The sequence below is a fragment of the Zootoca vivipara genome, chromosome 7 (assembly GCF_965207765.1).
Source record: "Zootoca vivipara chromosome 7, rZooViv2.hap1.1, whole genome shotgun sequence".
Lineage (NCBI taxonomy): Eukaryota > Metazoa > Chordata > Lepidosauria > Squamata > Lacertidae > Zootoca > Zootoca vivipara.
Genome location: NC_142590.1, coordinates 17,016,465 through 17,043,785, shown reverse-complemented (window position 1 = coordinate 17,043,785; position 27,321 = coordinate 17,016,465). Strand labels below are relative to the sequence as shown.

Here is a 27,321-nt window from a genome sequence, read left to right as displayed (position 1 = left end):
GTGGGGTGAAGAGTTCCTTGAATGAGCCTGTCCCATAAATATAATCTCACAAGTCATGAATTTCTATTCATCTAGTTTGCACGTTAATGCGCCACCCAAGACAGAATGTAAAAGGCCCTGTTAATTGGAAGATTGGGCTACTGATGGGTATCACTCATCCAACAACTAGGAACCAGTGGGAGAGGAAATAATGGTATCCCATATATATAAGCCATTTGTAGCCTAAGTGAAGGAAAAAATCGAATTTGTATAATCCTTCCTTGCATTGCTGCCTGGAGGTGATTCTTATTCACCACATGGGACTGGAGGAGTATCTATCTACAACCCTGGACTGAAGGTAGAATGCTTTCAAGGTCACTTAGCTATCAAAGCTCTTCTAGGGAGACTATTCCAGAGATATTCAGCTCCAGTAGTTAAGAAAAAAATCCCAATTCCCAGCCCTAATTTGTTAAAGACCAACCAATAGCCATTGGTTTGTATGCCCACAATTGCTTTTTAGCCTAATTAAGTTTGTTCTCTCTTACTTGTGTTGCTCCCACCGATGCATTTGAAGAGCTGAATCGCATCCTATCCTATCCCACCCCATTGCCCTTTTTGTTTGTCTTAAGCCGGTGGTTCTTCAGCAGCTATTCAATACTGACCAAGTTTCGGCAATTAAAACCCATGCACATTCTCACCTTTCTATGTCGAGGCCGCAGCAGAGTCATTGCTTAAACCCATTACAAACATTTCAATTAAATCTTGAAAAATTGCTTTCCTAGGGCACTTAATTAACAACTCACCTCTTCCCACCTAGATGTCAAGTAATTTCAATTTAATTAATTTCCCCCCAACAATTGGGGTGGGGGTGTATTTAAGGGAGGAAATACCTTTCTGCCTAAAATTTCAATATGAAATAAGTCATTTGTTGTTGTTTTCACAACAAACCTAACTAAACTTTAGTCCAAAGGAAACATTGGCCCAAAAGGACATGATTACACAAGTAAGCTTAGGCCTAGTCGATACAAACTGTAGATCGCATGATAAAACAATTCCTGGAATCTATCACTTCAAACTGTAAGTGACAGATCTGCATGACTGAATGCTCCCCTCAATATAAAGTTCTCAAGGACATAAAAAATGAGACACTGTGAATAGCTATAGCATAGCAGTCTAAAGTAGTGTACTTGTCAAAAACAGATATATTCTATATACGTTGCAACATAAAACGTATAATTCCCTTCAAGACTTTTAAAAATCTGACTCTAAGAGCCACTTCAGATAAGGAAAAATAACAAGGCAGATGTTTTTTTCTTGATGGAATGGGAACAGCATGTGAATTTGATGAATGCATTAAATACCAAAAGTGTGGTTAATCTCCTCCAACAGCAGGTGGAGCTGTACCCTATCCATGTTGTTTAGTTAAAGCAGGCATCCCCAAACTTCGGCCTTCCAGATGTTTTGGACTACAATTCCCATCATCCCTGACCACTGGTCCTGTTAGCTAGGGATCATGGGAGTTGTAGGCCAAAACATCTGGAGGGCCGCAGTTTGGGGATGCCTGAGTTAAAGATTGCTTGTTCCACTTTTTTTTTGTCTGATCCAAGCAAATCCTTGCCTAACTTCCTGTTTTTCTCTCACTAATCATGCTGTACTATGTTGCTTGCAGTCTGTTTCAGTAGTAAATGATTTCTAGTTCCAGTGTTTGGGGAGCTGTTTGGTTTTCTTAGTAATACTAGTGTTCTGATAACACCTTTTCCCATCGTTTGGGGTCTTCAACAAGAGAGAAGAGGTGTGTCATGTTAGAAGAACACCTCTATCTGCCCACAGATAAACGTGACTTTAAATCCACCAAACAGTGTAGTTGGTGCCAGGTTGCTCAGCGGAGTAAGATGGTCTGAGCACATACCAATCTTGGCCCAACTGCACTGGCAACCAATTAGATCTGGGTCCAAAACAGAATGCTGGTTTTGACCTATAAAGCTTGATATAGGTCAGAACCCCAATCCATCAAGCATATGATACTGACCCAGACCTTGTGACTGTTGACTGAGGCCCTTCTTTGGCCCCTCCTGAGGAGGTCAAGAGAGTGGCAACACAAAATGGGCCTTTTTCAGTGGTGGCTCCCCATTTGTAGAACACTCCCCCGGTAGGCCTGCCTCGTGCCATTATTACATAGCTTTAAGCACCAGGCAAAAACGCTTTCTTTTTTGCCATGCCTTTGGCTCTGTGACCTCATTGAGTGGGATGTTTAAATCCTGCCTTTTAAAAATAAAATTGCCTGTCTTTGTTTATTTTATGCTTGTTAATAAATATAAATCAGGCTTAAAAAATATACAAGGCAATTCAAAAGAAAAATCCATAAAAGCATAGTTAAAAACCAAGATAAAGACCAATAGAACATTTAAAACAAACAGAACTAAATCATCTGACTGCATAGGCTCACAGAAATATAAAAGTTTTTCAGCACTGCCTTATATTGCTTTAGTGTCACAATATCTGTGCTCTGGAATTCCCTATTTGTGACACTAAAGCAATGACTCCTTGTAAATGAGGAACGAACACTGTGCGGCATTGGAAAATTCAAGTTCTACATACTGAAGTGATCAAATGGGCTTGTATGGTACTTTTATGCCAAAGGACACAAGGACCTAGCAAGCATATTGCTCAGGGCTTGAAAGCTGAAAGGGGAGAAGTCCCCAACTTTTAGGGAACAGGAGTGAAAAAGGAGGGGGTGAATTCGCTCAGAAAAGCCACAGTTTATTTATAAGGCTAGCCAAAATGCAAAGCGGTTTTGTTCAGAATTTAAAACTGTTGTGACGTGGGGTTTGTGATTTCAGCTCTCTTGACAAAACATGCTGGAGACAGTTCTCTAGTAACAGCTCTTTATTAAAGTGAACAAGACTGAAGACTGAGGAGAGGAAAGCTACATTTATAGGGACAGGGGACTAGCTAGGAAGGGATACATTTTGGAGGGAACAATATCACGCAATCACAGTGCTGCCTTTTGGAGGAAACCAATAAGACAGAGGATCCAAATACAGCAGCTTAAATGAACCAATAGTAGCTGTACCCTCTGGGACCAAAAGGCAGTTACTTTATCCTAATGCAAATACAGACAATAATAATACAGATATAAAATCCTTTGACTCAATACACAACACCCCTCCCCCCCTAGTGAGCACAGCAGACGTAATCCCTCAGGTACTGTGGGGTCCTACAACGTCTACCTGATCTCCTGACAACAGGTGTTGCAGGTTCTGGATTGGGTGTTACCTGTGGTGGAGGGGCTGCTATAGGGGTTTCATCAGGAACAGAGGGAGTCCCAGACATCTCAGGGTCCCCGACCTGTACCTCGTCATCATGAGGACTAGCAGACCCTGGTTCATTTGCTGAAGCCCCTGGTGACTGCACCTCTGGACCATTTTCACTCTGGTCTCGCAGCTGTGCGTCATTAGCCAGGGATGAATTATCTGACTCCTCCCTGCTGAGCGCCCGGCGCCTCAGCTGATCTATATGTCTCTTCCAAACTTGCCCATTTTCCAAGGTCACATAATAGGACACAGGTCCACTAGCCCGGGTGATCACACCAGCCACCCACCGCGGACCTCGTGAATAGTTCCTCACCCAGACCAGATCTTCAGGGGCGAGATACCTTGTTGTGTCAGTCTCAGCCTGGGGGGTTGCTCTTGAATTACGGTTTGGCATTTTATCTGGGTGGACATAATCCAGCACCGTTACCAGTCTTCTACCTAAGAGCAGCTCGGCTGGCGACTTGCCCGTCGCAGTACACGGCGTCGCATGCTGCAAAAATAACATTCGCGCAATGCGAGCCGACCAGTTACCCTCCATTAAGCGCGCAATGGATTCTTTGGCTGTTCTTACCATGCGCTCAGCCTGCCCATTGGAGGATGGGTGAAAGGGCGCGGATGTGACCCCTCTTATGAAGTTATCAGCCAAGAATGCCCTGAATTCTTGGGATACAAAAGCTGCCCCATTATCTGATACAATGGTCTCAGGTAACCCGTGGGTAGCAAACAGCTGCCTCAACACCTTGATTACGGCAGCTGATGCCATGCTAGGGACCATCGCCACTTCTAACCATTTGGAATATGCATCAACGATAACCAAAAAGACCTTCCCTTGGAATGGCCCCGCAAAATCTATGTGCAGCCAGCTCCAGGGAGTCCTGGACTGCTCCCACCAGTGGACTGGTGCTCTGGCCACTTCTGGCCGCACCTCTTGGCATGCCTTGCATGTTCGTACCCATTGTTCTATGTTCTGGTCCATTCCAGGCCACCACACATAACATCGGGCTAGCGACTTCATCCTGACCATTCCCGGGTGTCCCATGTGAAGCGTCTCAAGAACCCTGTTTCTCAGTGGTGCTGGGATGATCACCCTATCTCCCCATAGGAGACAACCCTTATGCATGGACAATTCGTGCTGCCTTGTCGCATAAGGCCTGAATTTTTCTTCATGCGGACCACCTGGCCACCCCCTCCCCACCCAAGTGAGCACACGGGAGAGAACAGCATCTTTCCTCGTTTTCTCAGCTATATCCGTAGCTGTTACAGGAGCCCCCGGAAGTGTTTCTAGCATCATAATGTGCTCCGCCGGAGCAGGATCCTCATTGCTCCCGCCAGGAAGGGGCAAGCGACTCAGCGCATCAGCATGGCACAATTGTTTCCCCAGCACATGGGTCAAGGTGTACTGGAACCCATTCAGGAATATTGACCAACGCAACATTCTGGGGGAGAGAATTTGTGGCGTTTGTTTGTTTGGGTTGAACAACCCTAACAGTGGTTTGTGGTCCGTTTCAATGGAGAATTGGCGACCGTACAAATAATCATAGAACCTTTTGATTCCGGACACAATAGCCAGTGCCTCTTTATCAATTTGAGCATAGTTGCGCTCCGTGGGCGACAACGTACGGGAATAGAAAGAGATGGGCTTTTCCGACCCATCCGGTTCCCTATGACTCAGCACAGCCCCCAGACCGTATTGAGAGGCATCACATGCCAGGACCAGCGGCTTTGACTCATCATAATGAGCAAGGACGCTCCTGCTACTCAGCATTCCTCGCAAGGAGTCAAAAGCCTTCTGCTGCTCCCGCCCCCATCGCCACACATTCTTTTTCTGCAATAGTCTATGTAATGGTTCAGCTACCGAAGCTTTCTGGGGTAAGAACGAATGATAAAAGTTAATAAGTCCCAGGAATGACTGCAACTCCGTCTTGTTCTGTGGTCGTGGTGCCTCGATGATGGCCTTAATCTTAGCATCTGTGGGGTGGATGCCTGATGCATCAATTTTAAACCCCAAGAAATCCACCGTTGGCACCCCAAAACTGCATTTTTCCTTTTTCAGTTGCAACCCCACCTCCTTGAACTTGAGCAACACTGCACGGACACGCGCAACCAGTTCCTGTGGGTCTTTTCCAGCAATCAAAACGTCATCAAAAAATGGCAAGACCCCCGGCAGACCTCTTAACAGGCGTTCCATGAGCCCTTGAAAAATCCCTGGGGCCACACAAACGCCGAACTGTAATCTGTTAACTCTGAACGCCCCTTTATGTGTGACAATAGTCTGTGCTTCCGCTGATTGTGGGGTTACTGGCAGCTGTTGGTAAGCTTGTGCCAGGTCAATTTTGGCGAACACCTTGCCCCCAGCCAGTTTAGCCAACAGATGTGATACAACTGGAATGGGGTATGAGTTTCCCCTGAGTGCCTTATTGATAGTACATTTGTAATCTGCACATATCCTGACTTCCCCATTTGCTTTAAGGGGCGTGACGATTGGAGTCTCCCACTTAGCAGAGTCCACGGGTGAGAGAACTCCCTGCTTGACCAATTTATCCAGCTCTGCCTCGATCTTGGGTTGCAGTGCAAATGGCACTCGCCTTGGTTTGAGTCGGATTGGAGCCACCCCGGGGTCCAACTCGAAGTCAACTGGGGGCCCTTTATAACAACCCAGTTTTCCATTAAAGAGACCAGCAAATTCCTTGCATAATACCTCGCTCATCTCAGGGCAGGTTTGGATTGAATTAAGCCCTGAGATACTCAGTCCCAGGGCAGGGAACCAGTCAGTGCCCAGGAGACTGGGGCGACTGCCCTTCGCAATCACCAGTTTGAGTACAGCCTGTTTGTCCCGGAACTGTACTCTCACGGCACACATTCCCATAACATGGATGCGGCCTGCTGAGTACGACTGCAAGGTTGCCGGAAAGGGCTCCAGAGGGGGCAACTTACCCCTGGGGAAGAATGTCTTCGCGGTCTGGTCTGACACGATGGTGAATGCAGATCCGGAGTCCACCTCCATGTCGCACTGCTGACCCTCAATCTTCACCTTGACGTGTGCCTTGCCTTGCGCTGGAAACTGCACGGCCCTCCCATTGATCTCCGTTACGTAGTGGCAGTCCTTTAGAAAACGAGTTGCTGTGGGCGGTCTGCGATGCTCCAGTCTAGGTGCTCCTGTCGCTCCCGACGCCGCCGATCTACAGACCCTGGCGATGTGACCCGTCTTTCCGCACGTCCGGCAGATGGCATCCCTGAAACGACAACTCTTCCTTTCATGGTTTCCGCCACAACCTGGGCAACTGCCTCGGCGATCTCTGTGCACTGTGCAGGCCTGACGCACCGACTCAACCCCACGGACTGGGCTCTGGCTTGGAGTAGCCTCTAGCTCGTCCATGGCATGCGCAACTTCTATCTGTGGCTTAGTGGCCTTGCGACTGGCATCAAGCTCCTCTCTTTCATAATTCTCCGTGGCGGTGGCCTCCTTCAAGGCTGAAGCAAGGGTAACCTCTTCTTTAGCCACGATGCGTCTTCTGGCTTTCTTGCTGCTCAGACCACCAATAAACCGATCCAGGAGAGTCTCTTCCAGATTTTGGAAGCCGCAGTGCTGAGCGAGCTTCCGGAGTTCAGCCAGAAATGCGGATACAGACTCCCCAGCATGCTGCTGCCTCTTATGGAACTCCATCCGCCGGGCCATCTTGGTCTCAGTAGGCGCCAAGTGGCTTGTTAGTCAGGCAAGAATATCTTGGAGAGATGTCTCACTCAGCTTCGCTGGAGCAAGTAATGCCTTGGCTAGCTTGAAGGTCTCGGGCCCACAGTAGCTCAGGAATGTGGCCCTTCTTTTGCTGCCATCGGTGATCCCTTGAGCCACTGCGAAGAACTCGAAGCGTTCGACGTAGTCTCCCAGGTGTGGGGCTCTGATGGCTGGAAGGGCTCCAATACCCTTGGACTCTCCATTGTCCTAGCGGGCAGGGTCGTCTTCTCAGCTGGCCAGTGAGTCTTGTTCTCAGCTGCAATCCGGACTCTGAGGCAGGGTTGTGTTTAACCGCTCCTCAGCATTCCGGATCCCACCTTCGTCGCCAGTTGTTGTGACGTGGGGTTTGTGATTTCAGCTCTCTTGACAAAACATGCTGGAGACAGTTCTCTAGTAACAGCTCTTTATTAAAGTGAACAAGACTGAAGACTGAGGAGAGGAAAGCTACATTTATAGGGACAGGGGACTAGCTAGGAAGGGATACATTTTGGAGGGAACAATATCACGCAATCACAGTGCTGCCTTTTGGAGGAAACCAATAAGACAGAGGATCCAAATACAGCAGCTTAAATGAACCAATAGTAGTTGTACCCTCTGGGACCAAAAGGCAGTTACTTTATCCTAATGCAAATACAGACAATAATAATACAGATATAAAATCCTTTGACTCAATACACAACAAAAACAATGCAATTCTATATACACTTACTAAGAAATAGGTTCCACTGAATTCATAGACAAATACTTAATGTTGTTCTATATGTGTGCATTAGAGACGCAGGTGGTGCTGTGGGTTAAACCACAGAGCCCAGGGCTTGCCGATCAGAAGGTCGGCGGTTCGAATCCCTGCGACAGGGTGACCTCCCGTTGCTTGGTCCCAGCTCCTGCCAACCTAGCAGTTCGAAAGCACGTCAAAGTGCAAGTAGATAAATAGGTACTGCTCCAAGCGGAAAGGTAAACGACGTTTCCGTGCGCTGCTGGCCACATGACCTGGAAGCTGTACGCCAGCTCCCTCGGCCAATAATGCAAGATGAGCGCCGCAACCCCAGAGTTGGTCACGACTGGATTAATGGTCAGGGGTCCCTTTACCTTTATATGTGTGCATTGTGCTAGTTTCCAATTATTATAATAACAAATGGCAAATTGAAATATTATCCAGTCTCCAGGTTCCACTGAATTCAATGGGGCTCAACCCTGGATAAGTGGGTGACTGGTTACTAGTTATTTCCTGTGAGGGAGAGTTCATTTCCAAAACTCAGCAACATCAAACTCAGCCTAGACAAGAACCACCAGACCAAGAAACAGAACGAACTATAAATCTGACAGGGAACGTGTGTGGTCAAAGAGAAAAGATTGCTGGGCAGGCAATGTCAGATAGAAAATAGGAAGAGAGACCCCTTGAACCTGCTAATTTACCTATTCTCTAGGTCTCTTTTTTGCTAATTAAACCTTCCAGAAGCAACCCTCATTTGTAAGGGCAATGTACTTGAACAGCAAAAATGTACACTGGAGGTTCTTAAACACAATGGAAACTGAGTGCCATTTATGCATTCCCAGACAAAGGGGAAATTTACATTCCAGCCCATTTCTGCAGATGCCACCCACCATGCACCAACAAAACCACAGGAGACTGGATAATATTTCAATTTGTCATTTGTTATTATAATAATTGGAAACTAAAACAATACACACATATAGAAGAACGTAAGTATTTGTCTATGGGTAATATTGATAAACCAACGGAAGACATACAATGCAAGAAGGGATATTTCCACAACATCTCTCAACATTTCCACAAAATGTTTCCCTTCTGGAGAAATTCTCTTCATTATGTTTAGGACTTCCTAGCTGTAGCTCAGAAATAATCTTTGAAGAACAGCATTTACTGAATTAATCGATCAATCAAGTCTCCATATGTTAATACTCATACATCCCAGATTTGTCACATCAAAGGATTTCTAGCAGAAAGGCATGTTGCCTAATTAAATTAACTGTATCACAAATAAACTGTGCTTTTGATCAAGAGAATGCAATTTACTTCTAAGACTTTGCAAGAAAATTTGCTTATTTGATCATAGGGTGGCTGCCCTTTTAGAGATTAAAGGATTTAATCTTGCTAGCTTTCTGGGTATGTAGTGCATTGTTTCAATCAAGCTAATGACCATGCTTTAGCCTCTTTCTTCCTATGGAAGAACAATTCAGGTTCACAATGATTTATTCATGTAACAATCTATGGACTGTAATAACCAAGATATATGAAGGCACCATTTTTCATTCATACCAATCCACTGCTGGATAAAGACCTTATCAAACTGCATCCAACTTTCTCCTGACAGGTTGTTGAATAACTGGTTCTTAACCCCACATTAGGGCTTTGCATTTTATCCTGCAGTCTGCCCAGCTTTGCAGTTAAATTCAGCTGTAGAACAACCACGTGCTATGCTATGCCTATTACAGCACGACATAACTCAAGATTTGGTTCTATGCTGAACTAAAATGCTGATCAATAAAAGCCCTAGTTTACCTTTATCTCTGCACATGTTTGGAAATCTGAAGGACTAAACTGTGACATCAAGAGGGAGGCATACCCAGCTCCATTTGGACTTTAAATAGAGAAGCCTTATTTTAGCATTTTGCTTCATGGTCTGACACACAGTACCTAATCAAAAGCAGAGTCAAGAAGCTGAAAGTTTAAGGAGAAAACAGTAGGGAGAAAATGCTTAACCTTTTCATATTTACTTATTTCCCCACTAAAACTGTACCTACAACCTGCAAGCTGCTGCTTCACCCACAGGTGCATGTCATATCCATCCCAGACTTCAGAAAAGGTAGGTGTAAGCACTGATTTAGCTGAACTTTTTCCAGTGCAAAAGGCTCTCTACATAGGACTGCCTTTACAAACTTGAACTGTCTACAAACTTGAGCAGGTGCAACCTTCAGCCACCAGAATGCTTGTTTGACATCTGATGAGAGATGAACAAATGGGAAAGTACTAATACTAGCCTTTTTAAAGCCTTGAATGTTTCAACTCAGGTTTTTTTAAAAGACCACCTATGTCCATATGAACCTGATTGACTCCAAAGTATTTGGGCTCACCTCTGAGGTCAGGTTGGCAGCTACCAGAGACAGGTCTTTTAAGTAGTAACTCTACAATAATGGAATCACCTCAGCCAAAAACACTCATTGGCCACCTATCAACAGCTAAGCATCATGACATACCAATATATCACAATGTCTGAAATAAGGATGGAGCTATGTAGAGGCGTAGGCTGGCTTCATGGTTTTTCCCACAATATGGACTGATATATCAATATATTGCCCAGCCCTAATGTTCATCTTTAGCTCACACTGATCCTGTTCCCAGCCACTATGAAAATGGGCCAATATTATAATGCTTGGCATGAATCCAAATCAGTACAACATAGTACTGTATTTGGTGAAATGTATTTTACATGGGTAGCCATTACATTAAAGCTGTGCTGCTCTATTTTGAGTCATCTGCAGTTGACAGTCTTCAAGGGCAGCCCCCTTTAAAGCCCATGGTTGTAGTCCTAGTAAGAGGCTGCCAAGGCATGCAGAAGGAGAAATGTAATGCATCTGATAGCAATGTTGGGTAAGGTATTGCTACAGTATTTTCTTCTGTGTATCTTGGAAGGAGGCATCATCATATGAAAACAGAAAAAATGTTTGGTTTTTAATGGCCTGGAAGAGAGTTTGAATAATGAAGTGGAAAATTCTGCTGATGAAAAAAAAATTCAGAGAGGATTAAGGAGGGTTGTGAGAAAGAGCTGGAAGACCCTAAAGAAATGAATGAGCTAGTCATCATTATGACAGGTGAAATTTAACCTAAGTGAGAGCTTAAGATGCTGCACAGTAGATTGAAATAGAAAGCTTCTGAGGTAAACTACATGCTGAGTTTACACTCTGATAAGTCCCAAGTCAAGCGTCCGCAGGCTCTCAAGCAAAGCTATCCGGATGTAATTGTGAACAGCTCAGTGAAACCATCTGTTCACTGCACAGCAGAGCGAGAGTGCATGCATGTGTGGTCCGTGTGTGGGAATAACACAGTGCAGAAAATATACTGCCGGTAAATCAATATTTTACATCCTTGACTTGCATACTAACCTATACTGCTTCCTGATCCCCTCAGCAATGATTTAAAAAAATTTTTTAGGAAAAAACCCTGATGTTGGTAAAGTTCATAATTATTACAAATTTGTCCAGCTCCCAATGCTCATCTGTATTACAAAGTTATCATTTCCCCCAAACCTTATTTAATGCCAGCCCCTTACCTATGATAAACGTTACAGTGCCTGCCAGCCTTTTACATCGTCAATTCTTCTTTGTTTGGGTCTTTTGAATATTGCCCCTGTGTAGAGTGGGTTGTGCTGAGCACTCCTACAGAATGTTTTTCTCTGATTTATTTTCACCCAATTGAATTTACTTCCAGTATCAAAGCCTGAAGTGAGTAGAGTTACCTCAGGGAAAGGACAGCTCACACAAACACACCCGCTGTGATTTAAAATCGCACAATTACAGATTTAAAACCGCACAAAAAATGTTTTCCTGCTTGTCTGTAATGGTTTTCATGCCATTGTTCAGTTTCAGGAAAATTCAGGGCTGGTACAACTTGTAGGCCAGCTTTCATTATAGGCACTCATAGGTGGCGCCTGAGGTACCAGAATTCAAGACAGCCTGGAAATGCCTCAAGATGGTCACAGCCCCACAATTCTACAATCTTTTCAGTTATAGGTCTTTGTTTTGATCCACTGACTGAAGGTTCAGGGGAAGGACTGAACCTTGAAATGGGAACACAGTCCTCTGAATGACAACAGAATAACTAAACCCACTGCTCTAAGTCAGCGGTATAACTTAGGAAAGAAAATAAGTCAATGTCAACAGCTCTCAGGAGACCTACATTTCCAATAGTTCTCCACACTTTTGCACCCCAGTTCACCACTCATCAGCATGCTAGTGAGTGAATGAGAAAGGGAAACAAGGGACAAGCCTTTCTCCATTCTCCACATGCCCCCTGCCTCTACTCCAGTCACTGAGCCTTGCCAAGGAAGGGAAAGAGAAGGGTGTTTTGGGTGTGGGGGTTGGTGTCAAGGCATTTTGGAGATTTGGGTATGGTCATTTTTCTGGGCCTCAGATTGGCTTGGGGAAATGATCCAAGTTCTAGTTTGAGTTCCTTTTTCTTTTTATTTAAAGAACACAGATAATTAAAAATATATATATCCTTAAACATAGAAACACAAACAAGAAACAGCAAGTGGTTCGTGCTTTCTGTCCCCACATAGATTACATCGTCTGAATAAACTTACATGGTCGGTCCCCCCCGAGAGTCTGAATGCTCTTTTTTTAAGTTTTGAATCCGAAACAAACAAAGCAGAATAACAGTGTGTATCCCAAATATCCCTCATTTGGAGACAGCCTGTCAAATGTGAGAGAGTCCTTTTTGCTTCCTAAATGATCGGAGGAGAAGGCAACGTGCAACAGTAACAGATCTTTTAACAAATCCATAAGGGAATATGGAAGAGCTTTAGTTGCATGGGAATGTATGTGAGATATCCCTCACTTGAGCATTCTGAACATTAGTGATTGCCAAATTTTGAAATATAGGCATCACATGTTTCGATATACAAAGATGAAAAGTGCCAATGCAGCCTAGAAAGCAACGCTGTAGATTGCTTTGGACCTGTGCTCTTTAGATTGCAGGCTGTCCGTCATGAAGAAGAGTGTTCAGCCAGGTTTGGTGTGGACAGGGCCCCCAAGAGGAATGCATTGGCTGGGAAACCGCTAATTTAATTTTCAATCCAGAGTAAGCCAAAAGTGGAACCCACAGAGAAGTCAAGAGCATTAAGCTATAGTGAGCCTCCAAATCCCTTGGTTCTATTCAGTTATGATAATCAACAACAACAAATCACCTTTACTAAAGGAGGGTTATGAGTAGTGCTGCTTGTTGGCTGACGCCCAACACTTTTATAAGCCTGTGAGGTTTTAATAGCTGACAGCATACGTGCAGGAAAGCAGACAACTGGAAGGCATTAAAAACACTAATGTCTTCATCAAAACAGCAGCAGAAGCTAAGTAAATCACTCACAGCGTCAATTGTTGGTTCACTTAAAATGTATGCAATGTGCTTGCTGGGTCATTTGAGCTGCATGATGTATTAAAGCTCCTGGTGGAAATAATCAAGTTCTTGCTATCTCCGTTTAGGAACACATGATAAAGTGCTAGCTTTTGGAAAAAGAAACTATTACCCAAGCAGAAGCAACACTTCCTTATATTGTCATCATCAGAAGCATAGTTGGTGTCAAATAGTAACTTAAAGGTTGAGCTACACACGAGGAGTCCCTGGCGTGAATTGATTTGGTGCTACTCTTTCTCGGCTGCCCATCTATATAATATGGGGGTACAAATACTAAAACTACCTCACAAACTGAACTGCCTAACAATCATATAACAAGGCAGTGAATAAAAACAAAACAAAAAACCTGCAACAACATATGAAACCCAAACTAAGCCCCTGGGTCCCAAATCCTTTAGCATACAACCCAAATGCATGCTGAAATAACCCCACGTCTTCACTGCTTGTCAAGTACATGGCGCTAATCTGAAACATGGGTTTCAGACTAGAGTTGGGGAGAACCAGGTTGGAATCTCCACTCAGTTGTGAAGCTTAGATCATTCATTCTCTCTTAGCCTTACCAACCTCACAGGGCTGTGAAGAGGATGAAGTGCATACTACTTTGACATTGCTGGAGGAATGGATGGATAAAAATGTAATAAATATCAGGCCAGACATAGCTGGATGCTCTGTAGTATACATACCATGACTGAAAAGGCCCTTATTCCTGTGCTCACCTGTTGCACCTTAAATAGTGGAAGGACACAGAGCAGTGTCTCTGATGTTGATCTGAGGGCACAGGGAAGGTCTGTATGGGAAGTATGTTTCCTTCCAAACAAACCAGAAATGGAAGCCATGGCTGGTACTTGGCCTATCACAAAGCCATTATGTGGTTTGTTTCCTCCCTTGTGTGCCAACAACAGGAGCAGAGTGAGGTGAAAAGCAGAGGCTTTTGAGCAGCGAACACCAGCATGCTGCGCATCACACGAAATCCAGGTTTGCTGATAACTATGATTTAATGACAATTGAACCAGGAGGTGTAAATCTTCTGTACGGAAGTCAAATGGAAATCCTTGGGGAAAACACAGTGATGGAAATCCCTTGTTCCTAAGCTACAAAGCAGCTCCTCTCAAGACATTTTAACTTGTTTATTTATTGTTAGGAGTTTTATTTATTGTTAGAACTTTATTTGGAACTTCATGAAGTAAATCAGAAACCAAAGAAATGGCATAATAATTGATGGGGGTGGAGTGGGGGAGAGGCTGTTGGCAAACATAAGATACAAAACAGATATACTTCCAATATGCAGCACACACTTTTTAGGATTACAGGATTCTGTAATACATAAACTGTTGTTGTTGTTGTGTTAAAAAGCAGAGAATCAAATCTTTGAAGATAAATTTAATAAAACCAAGAAACCTGATCCAAATACCACATAATAAATTAGTTAGAAGCCACTAGGAAAAATGCCAACATCCCCATCTCCCTTAGTAATACATTTTAGTTTACCAAGGCAATGATAGCAAAATCAGCCACAATTATGTTAAATATTTATTGCTAAATCCATTAATATGTTCCCTAGATACTGGAGCACTAAGGCACAAGCTTTAGAGAGGAAAGCAGCCTACCAAAACATAGCTTAGAGCTCCCTCTTCCTTTCCTTGGAGGAATTGCACTTTTGGCAGCTTGGAGGCTTTCGAGGCAAGTATATTTGAAATGACTGCATGGTCATAAACACTGTCAAATCATTGGTGCATTATGAAATTAATTACATGTGCAATACTCACAGTGCCATTTCAAACTGCTCCAGCCACTTTTTCTTCAAATCTTTCGTTTTGCAGTAGAATTCTAGCCCATTTTGGCCTTGTATGTGGATGAGGTAGAAGCCGTAAGACCACTGTTTAAAGGACAAGGCAATGCTAAGGTTATCTATGAAGAATTCATGTGCAGCTGCTTCAGAACTTCTGAAGGCCAAACACTGCCTATTTCCAGTTCAATTACAACGATTAATAAATAATAATAATAATAATAATAATAATAATAATAATAATTTTATTTATACCCCGTCCTCTCCAGCCAAAGCCGGGCCCCAAGCGGCTAACACCAAATATAAAACAACTGATTAAAATACAACTCAACAACAAGACTACATACATCAAAATTAAATTAAAAATGCAGCCTCATATAAATGGGGGAGGGAATCAGGTTGGCTCCAGGCCAAATGCCAGGCGGAACAACTCTGTCTTACAGGCCCTGTAGAAAGAAATCAGGTCCCGCAGGGCCCTGGTCTCAGGGGACAGAGCATTCCACCAGGTCGGGGCCAGTGTTGAGAAGGCCCTGGTTCTAGTAGAGGCTAATCTGATTTCCTTCGGGCCCAGGACCTCTAAGGTATTACTGTTTATGGACCTTAAGGTCCTCAGCGGGGCATACCGGGAGAGACGGTCCCGTAAGTACAAGGGTCGTAGGCCATAATATATAACAGTAATAGCTAGAATTTACATAAAGCTTTAGTGTGTTTCCAAAGCTTCATACAACACAATTTATATGTGTCTACTCAGTCGTCATACACATTTTAGAGCCATTTTAGAGCCACCATGCAGAATAAGGGAATAACATTAATGACTCCAGGCGTTATGTTTTTGAGGGGGGGCCCTCCACCCACATAAAAAGGTCCTTATCAAAAGTGAACAAAACATTTATTTCTGATGAGGGTTTGTGGATAAATAAACATGGAAGGGAATGCTTTAAACCTCTTAAATACCGCAAAGCTCTGCAAATTTCAGCAAAACATCTTACGAATGAAGAAAAATCCTATACTTTTTACCTTTTTGTTCTCTTTGTCCGTGGTGGGGTTATTGGCTATTTTGTATTCCTGAAGATCAACTATTTCCTTCATTTCATAATTATCACCTCGCCGTTTGCATACAATTACAGCCAAGTCAAATAAGAATATATGCCTGTGAAGTAGAAAATAAAATATAATCAGATGTCATAAGTTGTCTTTTCCAATATTACCTGAATTCCAACAGCAATTGTTACACATTATATGTGCATTATATGTACAGCACATTGATAAATGTCACTGCATGGCAACTATTAAATGCCATTGTCATGCATTAAATCCCATGGTCATATGTAAGCTATCAGTTTCTGCAGGAAATCAAATGGCAAAAACCTTCTAATTTTGCTAAATATACTGATCCCAAATATTTCTATCCAATATCTAAGTCAAAAGCTGAATACTGAAAGAATATTACCGATTAAAATTCACAGAGGATAAATTTAGGGTTCAGTCGAAAAGTGTGGGGACCCTATTAACAAAGCATGATCTCACCACACTAAGAGGGCTTACATTTCATCAGTCTTTCAAGGTACACATGGATGGGGTAGATAGAACAAGTACAGCAACTACTTTAAAGAAGGCAACCCTCAGTAATATGTACAATATAACTATCCCTGACTTGAGAAGTGACTTGCTAAGAGAAGGCTGTTCTACAACTAGAACATTTTTTTGCCTAAGGAGCACTGCCCCGCCTGCAAAAAATAAAATAAAAAAATGGCACCTTTTGCTTGAAAAACAAAACCTGCAAAAATCAGGACAGTCCTAATATAGTTGAGCTTTATTCAAAATATGGAAGTAAATTAAACCTCTTGTTGCACAACAGTTTAACATACACAACAGTTCTTCTGTCATATTTCAAGAGCATTTATCTAGTATAAATTACACACCTTGTTTTGTTTTAAAAAAGAAAGCCTCATACTCTGCTCACCTATCCTGCCTTGCCCTTTTGTCCAGAGTTGTTATTCTTATTTCACCATCACCCTGTGGTCTTCCATACAGTAAAAGTGACTGGTTCTGAAAATGTAAGAATAGCATAAATTACTTAAGAGTTCACTGGCAGCATCTGTTTCTTCAAGAAACACCTTGGTGCTATGAACCTATCCAAGCTATATTTTTTAATTAAAAAAAATTATTGTCCCCAAAACTACTCCAGAGATTCTTTTTAGAACCACTTAAGATTGCAGAGGGGCAGAAATAAGAAAGTAACATTGCATTTTCCAGTTTCACCAAAGTTTTCCACCACCGTAATTTCCATAACCCTGCAAACATGGAAGAAGCTCACTTGGTCCCTTCTTACCTGATCAACCTACAGTGGTACCTCGGGTTACAGACGCTTCAGGTTACAGACTCCGCTAACCCAGAAATAGTACCTTTCCTTCAGGATGAGAACAGAAATCGCATGTCGGCGGCGTGGCAGCAGTGGGAGGCCCCATTAGCTAAAGTGGTACCTCAGGTTAAGAACAGTTTCAGGTTAAGAACAGACCTCCAGAACAAATTAAATTCTTAACCTGAGGTACCACTGTATATACTTTCGGGTCAACCATCAGACTCCTGCCTTGCCTTTATGGCTCTCAAGTGCTGATCTAGGTTATTTATGTCCCTCAGCTTCCATGTTCCTCTTCTTCCTGACAGCCTGCATGTCATCTCCCTCTTCCTTATTTACCTGATCACTGCTTTCCTGCATCTATGTTCCAGCCCCACTTGCAACATCCTGGCTCTGCCTCTGGGCCTGCCATTCATCCTGCCTCTCTCAGTTGGCCCCAGAACTCCACTCTGACTCCAATTCCAGTCCTGCCAGGATTTTCACTCTCAGCTCACTGTGTGCTCAAGCTCAGACTTTGCCTTTGTCCAAGCTCCTACTTTTAAGAATGAAGCAGCAGCAAGCTCACCCCAAAAAGGAACAGTAGAACAACATACAAAGTTTGAAGGGTAACACAGGACAGAGACATACCAAATTCTCAATTGATGACTGAAATTGTTTAATTTCACGGAGGGTTTCATTATCTCGCTTCACTTCATTTACATACTGTGCCAAGTCCTAAAACACAGAAGAGGGAATGATATCTGAGGTGCAACAGCCATGAGCTAAATTGTTACACTTAATTAGAAAAACTGACTACTACGAGACACTTCCCATGCTACAGTAGAAACAATTATGTATTAAAACATTAGCAGGTACAAACTGTATATAAATATAAATTGTGAGACACATAATCCACCCTGCAAAACATGTGGACAATACCACGTGTCACGTCAATCAAGCTTCCTTGACTAATTTTTCTGTAGTGAGGGAGGAGTGGGAGATGAGTAGCATGCTCACACTTCTTTGTGGGGCAGAGAGAACATTAAAGGTAAAGGGGCCCCTGACCATCAGGTCCAGTCGTGTCCGACTCTGGGGTTGCTGCGCTCATCTCACTCTATAGGCCGAGGGAGCCGCTGTTTGTCCGCAGACAGCTTCCGGGTCATGTGGCCAGCATGACAAAGCTGCTTCTGGCAAACCAGAGCAGCGCACGGAAACGCCGTTTACCTTCCCGCCGGAGCGGTCCCTATTTATCTACTTGCACTTTGATGTGCTTTCGAACTGCTAGGTGGGCAGGAGCTGGGACCAAGCAACGGGAGCTCACCCCGTTGCAGGGATTCGAACCGCCGACCTTCTGATCAGCAAGCCCTAGACTCTGTGGATTAACCCACAGCACCACCTGGGTCCTGAGAACATAGTAAACCTTTAAGTGTAAACCTCTTTCTACCACAGTGTGAGAACACACAGTATGCTTAAGATAGTAAAAAAAACCAAATAGGGCTCAGAACCAAGAGCTCTAGGAACAATTGAATCATATAGCAATAGCGCATATGCTCACTTCAAAAACTGAATATGAAAGCTTTTTTAAACATTTTCCTGCAGCAGCACAGTTAGAATGGGTCCAAGACTGATCTCCCTCCTTGAATTGACTCAACAGATAATAATATAAAGCTAGGGAATAAAACTAGAGTCAAACCAATTATGCGTGCCAGGCACGTAGATGATTTAGGTGGGGTCACAGCTCAACGACAGAGCATCTGCTTCATATCTAGACGATATGAGATTCAATCCCCAGCATCTGCAAGGAGGGCTGAGAGAGACTTCCTGCCTTAGACTCCGGAGAGGTGTTGCCGGTTAGTGTAGAGTACTATACTGAGCTAGAACCCATGGTCTGGCTCAGTGTGTACGGTAAGTCAGTTTCTTATATAGGTTTGTATTATACTTTGTGCTTTAAATGGGAGAAACAATGTGCAATCAAGCGGACTGAAGTTAACATGCATTTGACACACAACAACGCTATAGAGCCTTTTCCTTTCAAACATCAATATTAATTTGTTCTGATGAGCTTGGCTCTGAATTGGGAAAACTCTACACCTGCGTTTGGGTATTAGTGAACATACGAGCTGGTGTGCAGTAATGCAGAAACAACACATTGCAGGTAGATATATAATTAATTTCTCCCCAGAAAAGACTCTTACAATTTTACACCAGAGAGAGTTTACATAACCAATCTGTTAGTCACACTTACCTTCATTGCATCAAGCGCCTGTTTCAGATTGTTCTTCTCAGTTTGGTCACTAGTATGTTTTACCAACTCCTGTATTGAAGAATACACAGATATTTCTTGTGATAGCTATTGGCCATTCAACACAGTTTTTTTTAAAAAAAAATGCTGAACTTATCAGTTTTAAAAACAGAACCATTTTGCCTTAGGAAGAAAATGATGTGTTGATCTCATCATTATTTGTAGAAGCCCAGAATATGAGGTATATTATGTATATGCTATACCCCACATGCTTTTATTCAATACATGAAGTGAAGACACAGTTTTCACTATTAAAAAGCCTCTATCTGGAATGTTGCCCTCCACATAACAGTACCAAATCCAAGGATCTGAAAAACAGCCTTCTCAATAACTTTGAGATTAAATTTTCATGTTTTACCCTCAAAGTTTCAGAGGGCAAAATTGCAAAAGTCCTTGGGATTAATTTTCATTTCAGAACATGGGTTAAATTTCATAGAAATTCATCACAATTCCAAGCTAATTTTATCTATTCCAAGCTATAAAAAAAATCTTACACATTTATTTAGGCTGCAATCAGGCAGATTTACCAGAGAATATTAAATAAATGGGTTTCACTGCTGAGGGGGCTTCCAGATGGCCTATTTATTGAGCACTCATCCTGATTTGCTTGCAAGGAGATTACGGTATATGACAATGACTATTGAATGAGAATTCATTCTTATTTGTCTGTGGAGAGGCTAGGTGATCCTGTGTCAAGCAAGTGCTATTCCACACTTTCCAGTGTAATATCCTTGTTGCCAAAGGTCTGATCTTTGGGGGAAAGGTTGTTTTGTTGCCCAAGAGCTCCAAATCAGCTTTAATTGCGCAATGTGAATTCACCAGTATGTGACTGAACCCCACCCAAAAAAGGCAAAAGTCTGGAAGCACCGCGAGTAGACATATAGGTGATTGTACTGATATCCCCCTCCTCCTATACCCTGTGTGCTTTTGTGTAACTGATCTACACGTTCCCCATACTTATTTATAAACACTTCAAAATTTGTATGTAACTCCAAAAATCTCACAAGGCAAATTATTCCCTAACTCATCCTCAATAGCCAAGCCTTTTACATGTTCAGTTCCCTTTCTCCATTACTGGACTGCGTACTCAAGGATTTAATGGAAAACAGATTCCTTTCAAGAATCCTTTCAATCTTGAGCATCAAGGAAAAGGGCAGAAATTTAGGTGGGCCTTTCTGCCTAAAATTTCCTCTCTAGGTTTCAGCCTTAGTGGGAATGTTCAAGTAGCACTTGAAGTGTATAACAGCACCTATAACAGGAATTAGGGGGGGGGGGAGTAAATGTTTGAAAGGGGAATTAGACCAGTTTACTGAACTGGGCCCCCATTGCAATCAGTGACTAACTTGTATAATTGGTTTGAGACAATGCAGGACCCTTCTGCAATATACATTTAAAGGAGTATCATAGCACCTTAAGCAGTCATGGCTTCCGCAAAGAATCCTAGGGATTGTAGTTTTTTTAAGTGTGCTGAGAGTTGTTAGAAGGCTTCCAATCCCCTCTTAAGAACTACAATTCCCAGAGTTCTCTAGGAGGAAGGATTAACTGTTAAACCAGGCACCCCCAAACTTCGGCCCTCCAGATGTTTTGGACTACAATTCCCATCTTCCCCGACCACTGGTCCTGTTAGCTAGGGATCATGGGAGTTGTAGGCAAAACATCTGGAGGGCCGCAGTTTGGGGATGCCTGTGCTAAACCATGCTGGAAACTCAGTTCATTCAGATGCATTTCAGGAAGCATGATATGCACAATGGAAAAGAACACTGCAAAGGGGGGGCGGATTGCTTCTTGCACAGGTAGAAGTTCTTTTTAAAATGACGTTTTATAAGCATCAGCAAAGCTGACAGTCTAATGGAGTAATATATTTCCTTGCAACTGAACTAATGAGTCTCCCAGCACAGCTATCAAATGATATTTATAGGACTCTCTAGCATCATTATAGGACTAACTGCACCGAAGCCACAAGCTCCGTGGGTTATAATGGGAAGCATTCAAAATAACTATTGCTTTATTATAATTCAGTACAGCAAGGAAATAGGCTAGAAAGTGCTTGAGCCTTGTCCAGCTTCAACTTCAAAAAGCAGAGGCACGCACGAAAAGCATCACCCAGCATCAGCTTGGTAGCACTACCTGAATGCACCAGATTATTTTATTATTGTTTTGTTGTATTTTGACTGAAGTTACTGCGAAACCAGTCTTAAATTATTGTCCAACAGGCTTAGGGAATCTTTCTAAATAACGGCACTTTTCTGTGGTTTATTCTCAGTGCTTTACTGCAATTATCATGTGACTTGAAATCCCTAGGGCAAGCTGCCCATCCCTTGACAGGTGCATCATTAATACAACTCTCTGCATGAGTCAGGGCCATCATGCTGTTCTTGCCAATGAACGCCAGTGACATGGCTCATGGGTGGGGAAACTCACAAGGTGAAAACACTGACTAGCTCAGTGCAACAAGCTGCAGCCCTTGGCAAGCAAGTGATGAAGGGAGGGGGGGTTAAGATCACACCTGCACATGCAATCTCTCTCTTAAGACCATCATCACCACCACCACCACTATTGCATCTCTTTGTCTCACAAGCATGAAAAAGAGACAGAAACAGTGAATGATTGTGATCATATTAAGACAAAAACAGAGATTCTCTCCAAGGGAATGAAGCCATGCCGGGGGGTGAGGGGGGGGTTGCCCTGTACTAAATGATACAATGTGTAGCAGGTGAGGAGATTTTCATTTCCCCAGACGTTATCTTTGGATACGTTGTAGTGGTGTCATTACAAGCTGCTTGTTTTATTTTGATTTTATTCTGTGACTGGTGTTATTCTCTTTTAGAGAAAGACTTGACATCTTTCCGCAAGGCCTGCAAGATGGAGCTGTTCCACCAGGCCTTTGGCCAAGGCACAGCCTGACCCCCTTTTTCCTTCTGTAATCTTCATAGAACTCTAACCCAATGGCTGCCATTAATTTGATTGTGAATTGATTCTAGAATGTATTTTAATTGATTGTGAGATTTTATGTACAAAAAATTATTATTTTCTTGTTGCAATGAAAAAAACTGAATAAGGTAAGACAGGGGTCCCCAGACTTACCACCCCACAGCGGGCCAGAGGGTGGGTGAGCGCGCACACACACACTATTTCCAGCGCACTTCCAGGTCGCTGGAACAACGGAAATGGCTTGTGCGCATGGGTCTCCTCAGACCCGGAAGTGCACCAGAAATGACGCTTGCACACAAGCTATTTCCGGCGCTCTGGAAGTGGGCCGCCGCACCGCACTGCTAAGAGCGGGCGGTGGGGCAGGCCGGATAAATCGGTCCATCAGGGTATATCTGGCCCGTGGGCCGTAGTCTGGGAACCTCTGAGCTAAGGATACTGGAAGTGGGGAGAGAACTAGCACTAATCCTGAGAGACAACTACCAGTATGTTGCGTATCAAGGGAAGATGATACAACAACAACAACAACAACAACAACAACAACAACAACAACAACAACAAATGGCAAGTGCTCCACACCAATGAGGGTAAGCGTACAGCCACTAAAAAAGAAACAAAAAACAACAACAAAAGAAAGTAGACTACAGGTAAATTTGACAGGGTATTCTGAATGGCACTAGGTGTAGGACTTCTCACCTACCACTTTGTGCTTTGAATGGAAGACACAATCTGTGGCACTAACATGACCACAATTCTAAATGGAAAAGTTCCATAATTGCCGTGTTAGTTGGGGTTAGAAGAAAGCAACCTGAGCTAGTGGTTGAGTACTGATCAAAACAGTGTGAAGTTCATATAATTTAAAGGTGAAGTACCTGAAGCAGAAGGTGGTATTTCAGAACTCGCTGCATTGGAACCACAAGAAGATCCCGCAAAGTAAACTTCCCATTATTGGCTCTTTTGGAACATTCCTATTTAAAGAAGCAAAGGGCTCGATGTGACTTGGTATAATCAATACAGCAAAGTAACGTCTTTAATTTTCTGAAGCAGGCAGACCAGTTATCCAAACTGGTGGCAACAGGATGGTAGAGTTCTGAGGTTACAGAATGGACTGTATCACATAAGAGCATAAGGTCTGCAGGATCAAGCGAATGGGCCCATCTGGTCCAGTATCTTATTCTCACAGCAGCCAGTTGCTTATGGAATGCCAAAGGCAGGACCTGAGTGCAACAGCACTCTCTCACTTGTGATTCCTGGGAACTGGCATTCAGAGGCACACTGCCTCCAACAGTGGGGACAGAACATAGCCATGATGGCTAGCAGGTATTAATATCCTTATCCTCCATGAATGTGTCTCTTCAGACAAGAGGTGACAGGTTGTTTTTTCATACTGTCTTATATAACAATTTCCCCCATATAAAAATGCATGACAGCAAGAAGTGGGATTTGTTTAGTCGTGTCCGACTCTTCGTGACCCCATGGACCATAGCACGCCAGGCACTCCTGTCTTGCACAAGAAGTGGGATAGGTTACAAGATTTCTACCTCAAATGTGGAGGGGGTTTTTTCCTCCTATGGGGAAAAATTCAAACATGGCACCCCCCACGGGCAATTCACTCTACCACCTCAGGATCCTACCACAGGCCTAACTCCAATTTTGTAGAAATGAACTCATAAGACATAGATTGACATATAGGGTTGTCAGTCAATGAAATTAATGGACTAAATTATGTGCATTGACTTCAATAGGTCACTGTGGGTAGAACGTAGGTGAATACAATCCATACTCTCCATGCTACGATTCGAGATCGAGGTACAGTTTGTTTGTTTTTAAGAAGAGCAGTTTCAGTGATACCTCGAGTTTCAATTTAACATCTTCTTTGGTCTTGGAAATGTTATCCAAACAGGATATGGCTGTTTCTACTTGACTGCAGTACTGCCCATAAATAACTAATCTAGATCAAGAGGAAAGAGAACAAGCAATTAATCTTTTTATCAACTCCACCAGCTTCAATTTCCACACAAAACTTTGTCATCTCACAACCCAACCCTGTAAGGGGCTGCTGTTTTCCAGCTCCATCCCATCATTCTTGTTCTACCATAGACTGCCATCATTGCATACAGATTGGCCTCTTAGGAATGTGTGCAGTCCCTACAGGTGTTCAAAATTGTAACACCCACTTCAAAGTATGTGCTGTGGTTTAATGCCTACATTTTATTAACTTAAAAATACAGCTGCAAAAACCTTTTGGAACAGAACAAGTCTTATTAGTATTTGTTATGTTAATAGGCAGACTTCAAAGGATTTGATGAATAATACTCTGCAGTGTAGGATTAGCACCAGATTAATTACACAGAGTCCTTTTTATAGCAACAGCAGGGCAAGCATGCCCATTTACCTGTTTACGTTATATGAGCATTTAATTCAAGATAATAACATGTTGGCTCAAAGAACCAAGTGGCAATAGTCACAAAGATCAGACAGACTTACTTTGACTGATTTTCATAAGCTATGGAAAAGAAAGCACAAAAATTTCAAAACTCCCTTGTGCAATAAGCTATTCTGTTCCATTAACATTTTCTGCATTTAAAAATGGCTTCTTCCAACCCCAATAATAATTTTTCAAGTACTTGTGATTTTCAGTTCTCAGTCTTACCATTGCTCTGAATCCCGTTGTGAGGGAATATAAATGAAAACCAACCCTACAAACACAACCTACCTGGGGTTGACCCACTTCAGAATACAAACAGAAAGTGCATGTCATGGGTGAATCAAAAACTCCCCATCTATGGAGAGCTCGCATGTCTATCCAAGCCTTTGCCCCAAAATGCTAACTTGCTTTGTGCATGAAGCTGTGTTAATAAAAAATGGAACAAAACAAGGAGCAGCATTCAAAACATGCATTTAATCCCACTTGCTTTAGGAAATGGTGCAAACCTAATAATTCTATGCTTCAAAGGTATCTGAACATGTAGATCAATAAAAGATCAAGAGAACACAGCATAGAAAATTCTTGAGAGCCAGCATACAGAACTTTCCCATACACCTTTTCCCGATTGGCATTCACAGGAAGGAAGTGAACAGGCTTGCTTCTCTCCCCAGCCATCTATTCCCTCCCTGGTTCCTGAAAGATGGTAGGATGTGAAGCTACTGAAGGTTAATGTGAAAGAGTGGATGCTAAGGCACACAGAGTCGAGCCCTGATAAAGTCATGGAATGAATAACAGTGTTTTGCATCAGTCATAGGTTCTTGGTTATTTAAGATCAAGAGAAGAGGATGATGAGGTCAGATTGTCAAAATAGATAACATCTGAGCAGCATGTGGCCTATTCATCAACATGTGTATTGCACTTTGAGATAACATGACATAATGCTGTTTTATGCAAAATAAGGCTGAGAGTTGTGAAAAGAAAACAGCACTGCCAGAGAACAGGGAGACTGACACAGTATATGCTAAAGAATAATGCTCTCTGAAATTTGGTTTAGCATTCAGCACATTGAAAGCTATATGCTAATGTTACACATACTATTTCTGGTTATAATAAAAAAAAATACAGTTTCTCTAAAAGCACACTACACAAAACAAGAGCATATTTCTAATGCATAAAGGAATATGAATAGCTTATGTTAAAGTTATCGGCATTGTACATTTTAAAAACTCGGTTATTACCTTTCCTTGTAGCTTATAAAAATTTGATACAGGTTCTGGTCACTTTTGTTTACGATGGATTCATGAATATCCTGTGTTAAACTTCTGTGGATTTTCACCAAGTCCTACAACAAAAACATCCTATAAAACTTCTACAATTATGTTTGATACTGCCATGTAAAGCCACTGTTTTCACGTATACAGTAAAATTATACAGTAAAATAATTCATAGATTGATTCATCCTAGACACCTTCTAATTGAATTTATATTTTGAATGAAAAAGATGGCACAATAAATATATCTTGAATATACATAGTTATATATCTACTCATTAAACTTAAAACTGCAAATGTTTAAGAAATGCAAAACACCTTCCCCTCTATGTTGGAGACATAGAATTTGTCTCAGTTCCATGGTAAAATTATAACATTTTGAGGCAAGTAAACATGTTGGGCCTGGTGCAGACCTGGGTTTAAGACTGCAGGCTACAAAAACTCTCCCCCATCCATCCCCATCCTCCATTTAAGTCCATGGTTGAATGAGACTAAATTTTATTACAGTTAAAATGAACCCAGGAAAAATCTAAGCTTCATTTCCTTAACTAAAGCCGGTTTCTTAAAACAGAATTTAATGAAAGATCCAGGTGCAAAGGATGGGATGTATTTGCACAGGAAAAAGGGAAGGGAAGCCAAGCAATCACCAAGCGCAGTCTAGTCACTAGTTGGCATTATACCTGCTCCAGGTTTTAGAGATAAAAGAATTAAAGATTCACATCCCACTACTTCAACAAAAAAATCATTTGGCACATTACACTGGACAGCTTAATAGCATCATACTGACAAGCTACATGAAATCTTAACATCTTGCTCAAGAAACAGAAGGTGCTGAGACAAGCAGAGTGGAAAAGCAATAAACATTTCTATTTACAGAGTTTGTAGATACTACACATTTTCTAACTGTTCTCAGAAATATACAGGTATATATTTGCAAAGCTCTGCAAGGCTGAAATAAGAGCCATCTAAAATAACCCCTCATCTTTCAAGAATTTACAGTCAAGTGCTCTTGTGGCCAGAGACATATTAGGGACGCAAAACAGGTAAAGGACCCCTGGACAGTTAAGTCCAGTAAAAGGCAACTATGGGGT

General features: G+C 42.5%; 1 protein-coding gene across 6 annotated transcripts in view; it reads right to left on the bottom strand.

The window, feature by feature from the left end:
* VAV3 (vav guanine nucleotide exchange factor 3) overlaps positions 1–27,321 on the bottom strand; it is a 160,838-nt gene that overhangs the window by 75,476 nt on the left and 58,041 nt on the right. For all 6 annotated transcript variants that reach the window (XR_015950957.1, XM_035124355.3, XM_035124356.3 and 3 more), the window contains exons 8-15: positions 26,198–26,301; positions 24,383–24,482; positions 23,404–23,499; positions 19,547–19,615; positions 17,950–18,036; positions 16,927–17,012; positions 15,981–16,113; positions 14,944–15,053 (exon numbers count right to left, since the gene is read on the bottom strand). Coding sequence is in view for 5 of the 6 variants with exons in the window: in XM_035124355.3 (XP_034980246.2) it covers positions 14,944–15,053; positions 15,981–16,113; positions 16,927–17,012; positions 17,950–18,036; positions 19,547–19,615; positions 23,404–23,499; positions 24,383–24,482; positions 26,198–26,301 (785 nt within the window). In the remaining variant the exon portion in view is untranslated. The remainder of the gene's footprint in view (positions 1–14,943; positions 15,054–15,980; positions 16,114–16,926; positions 17,013–17,949; positions 18,037–19,546; positions 19,616–23,403; positions 23,500–24,382; positions 24,483–26,197; positions 26,302–27,321) is intronic.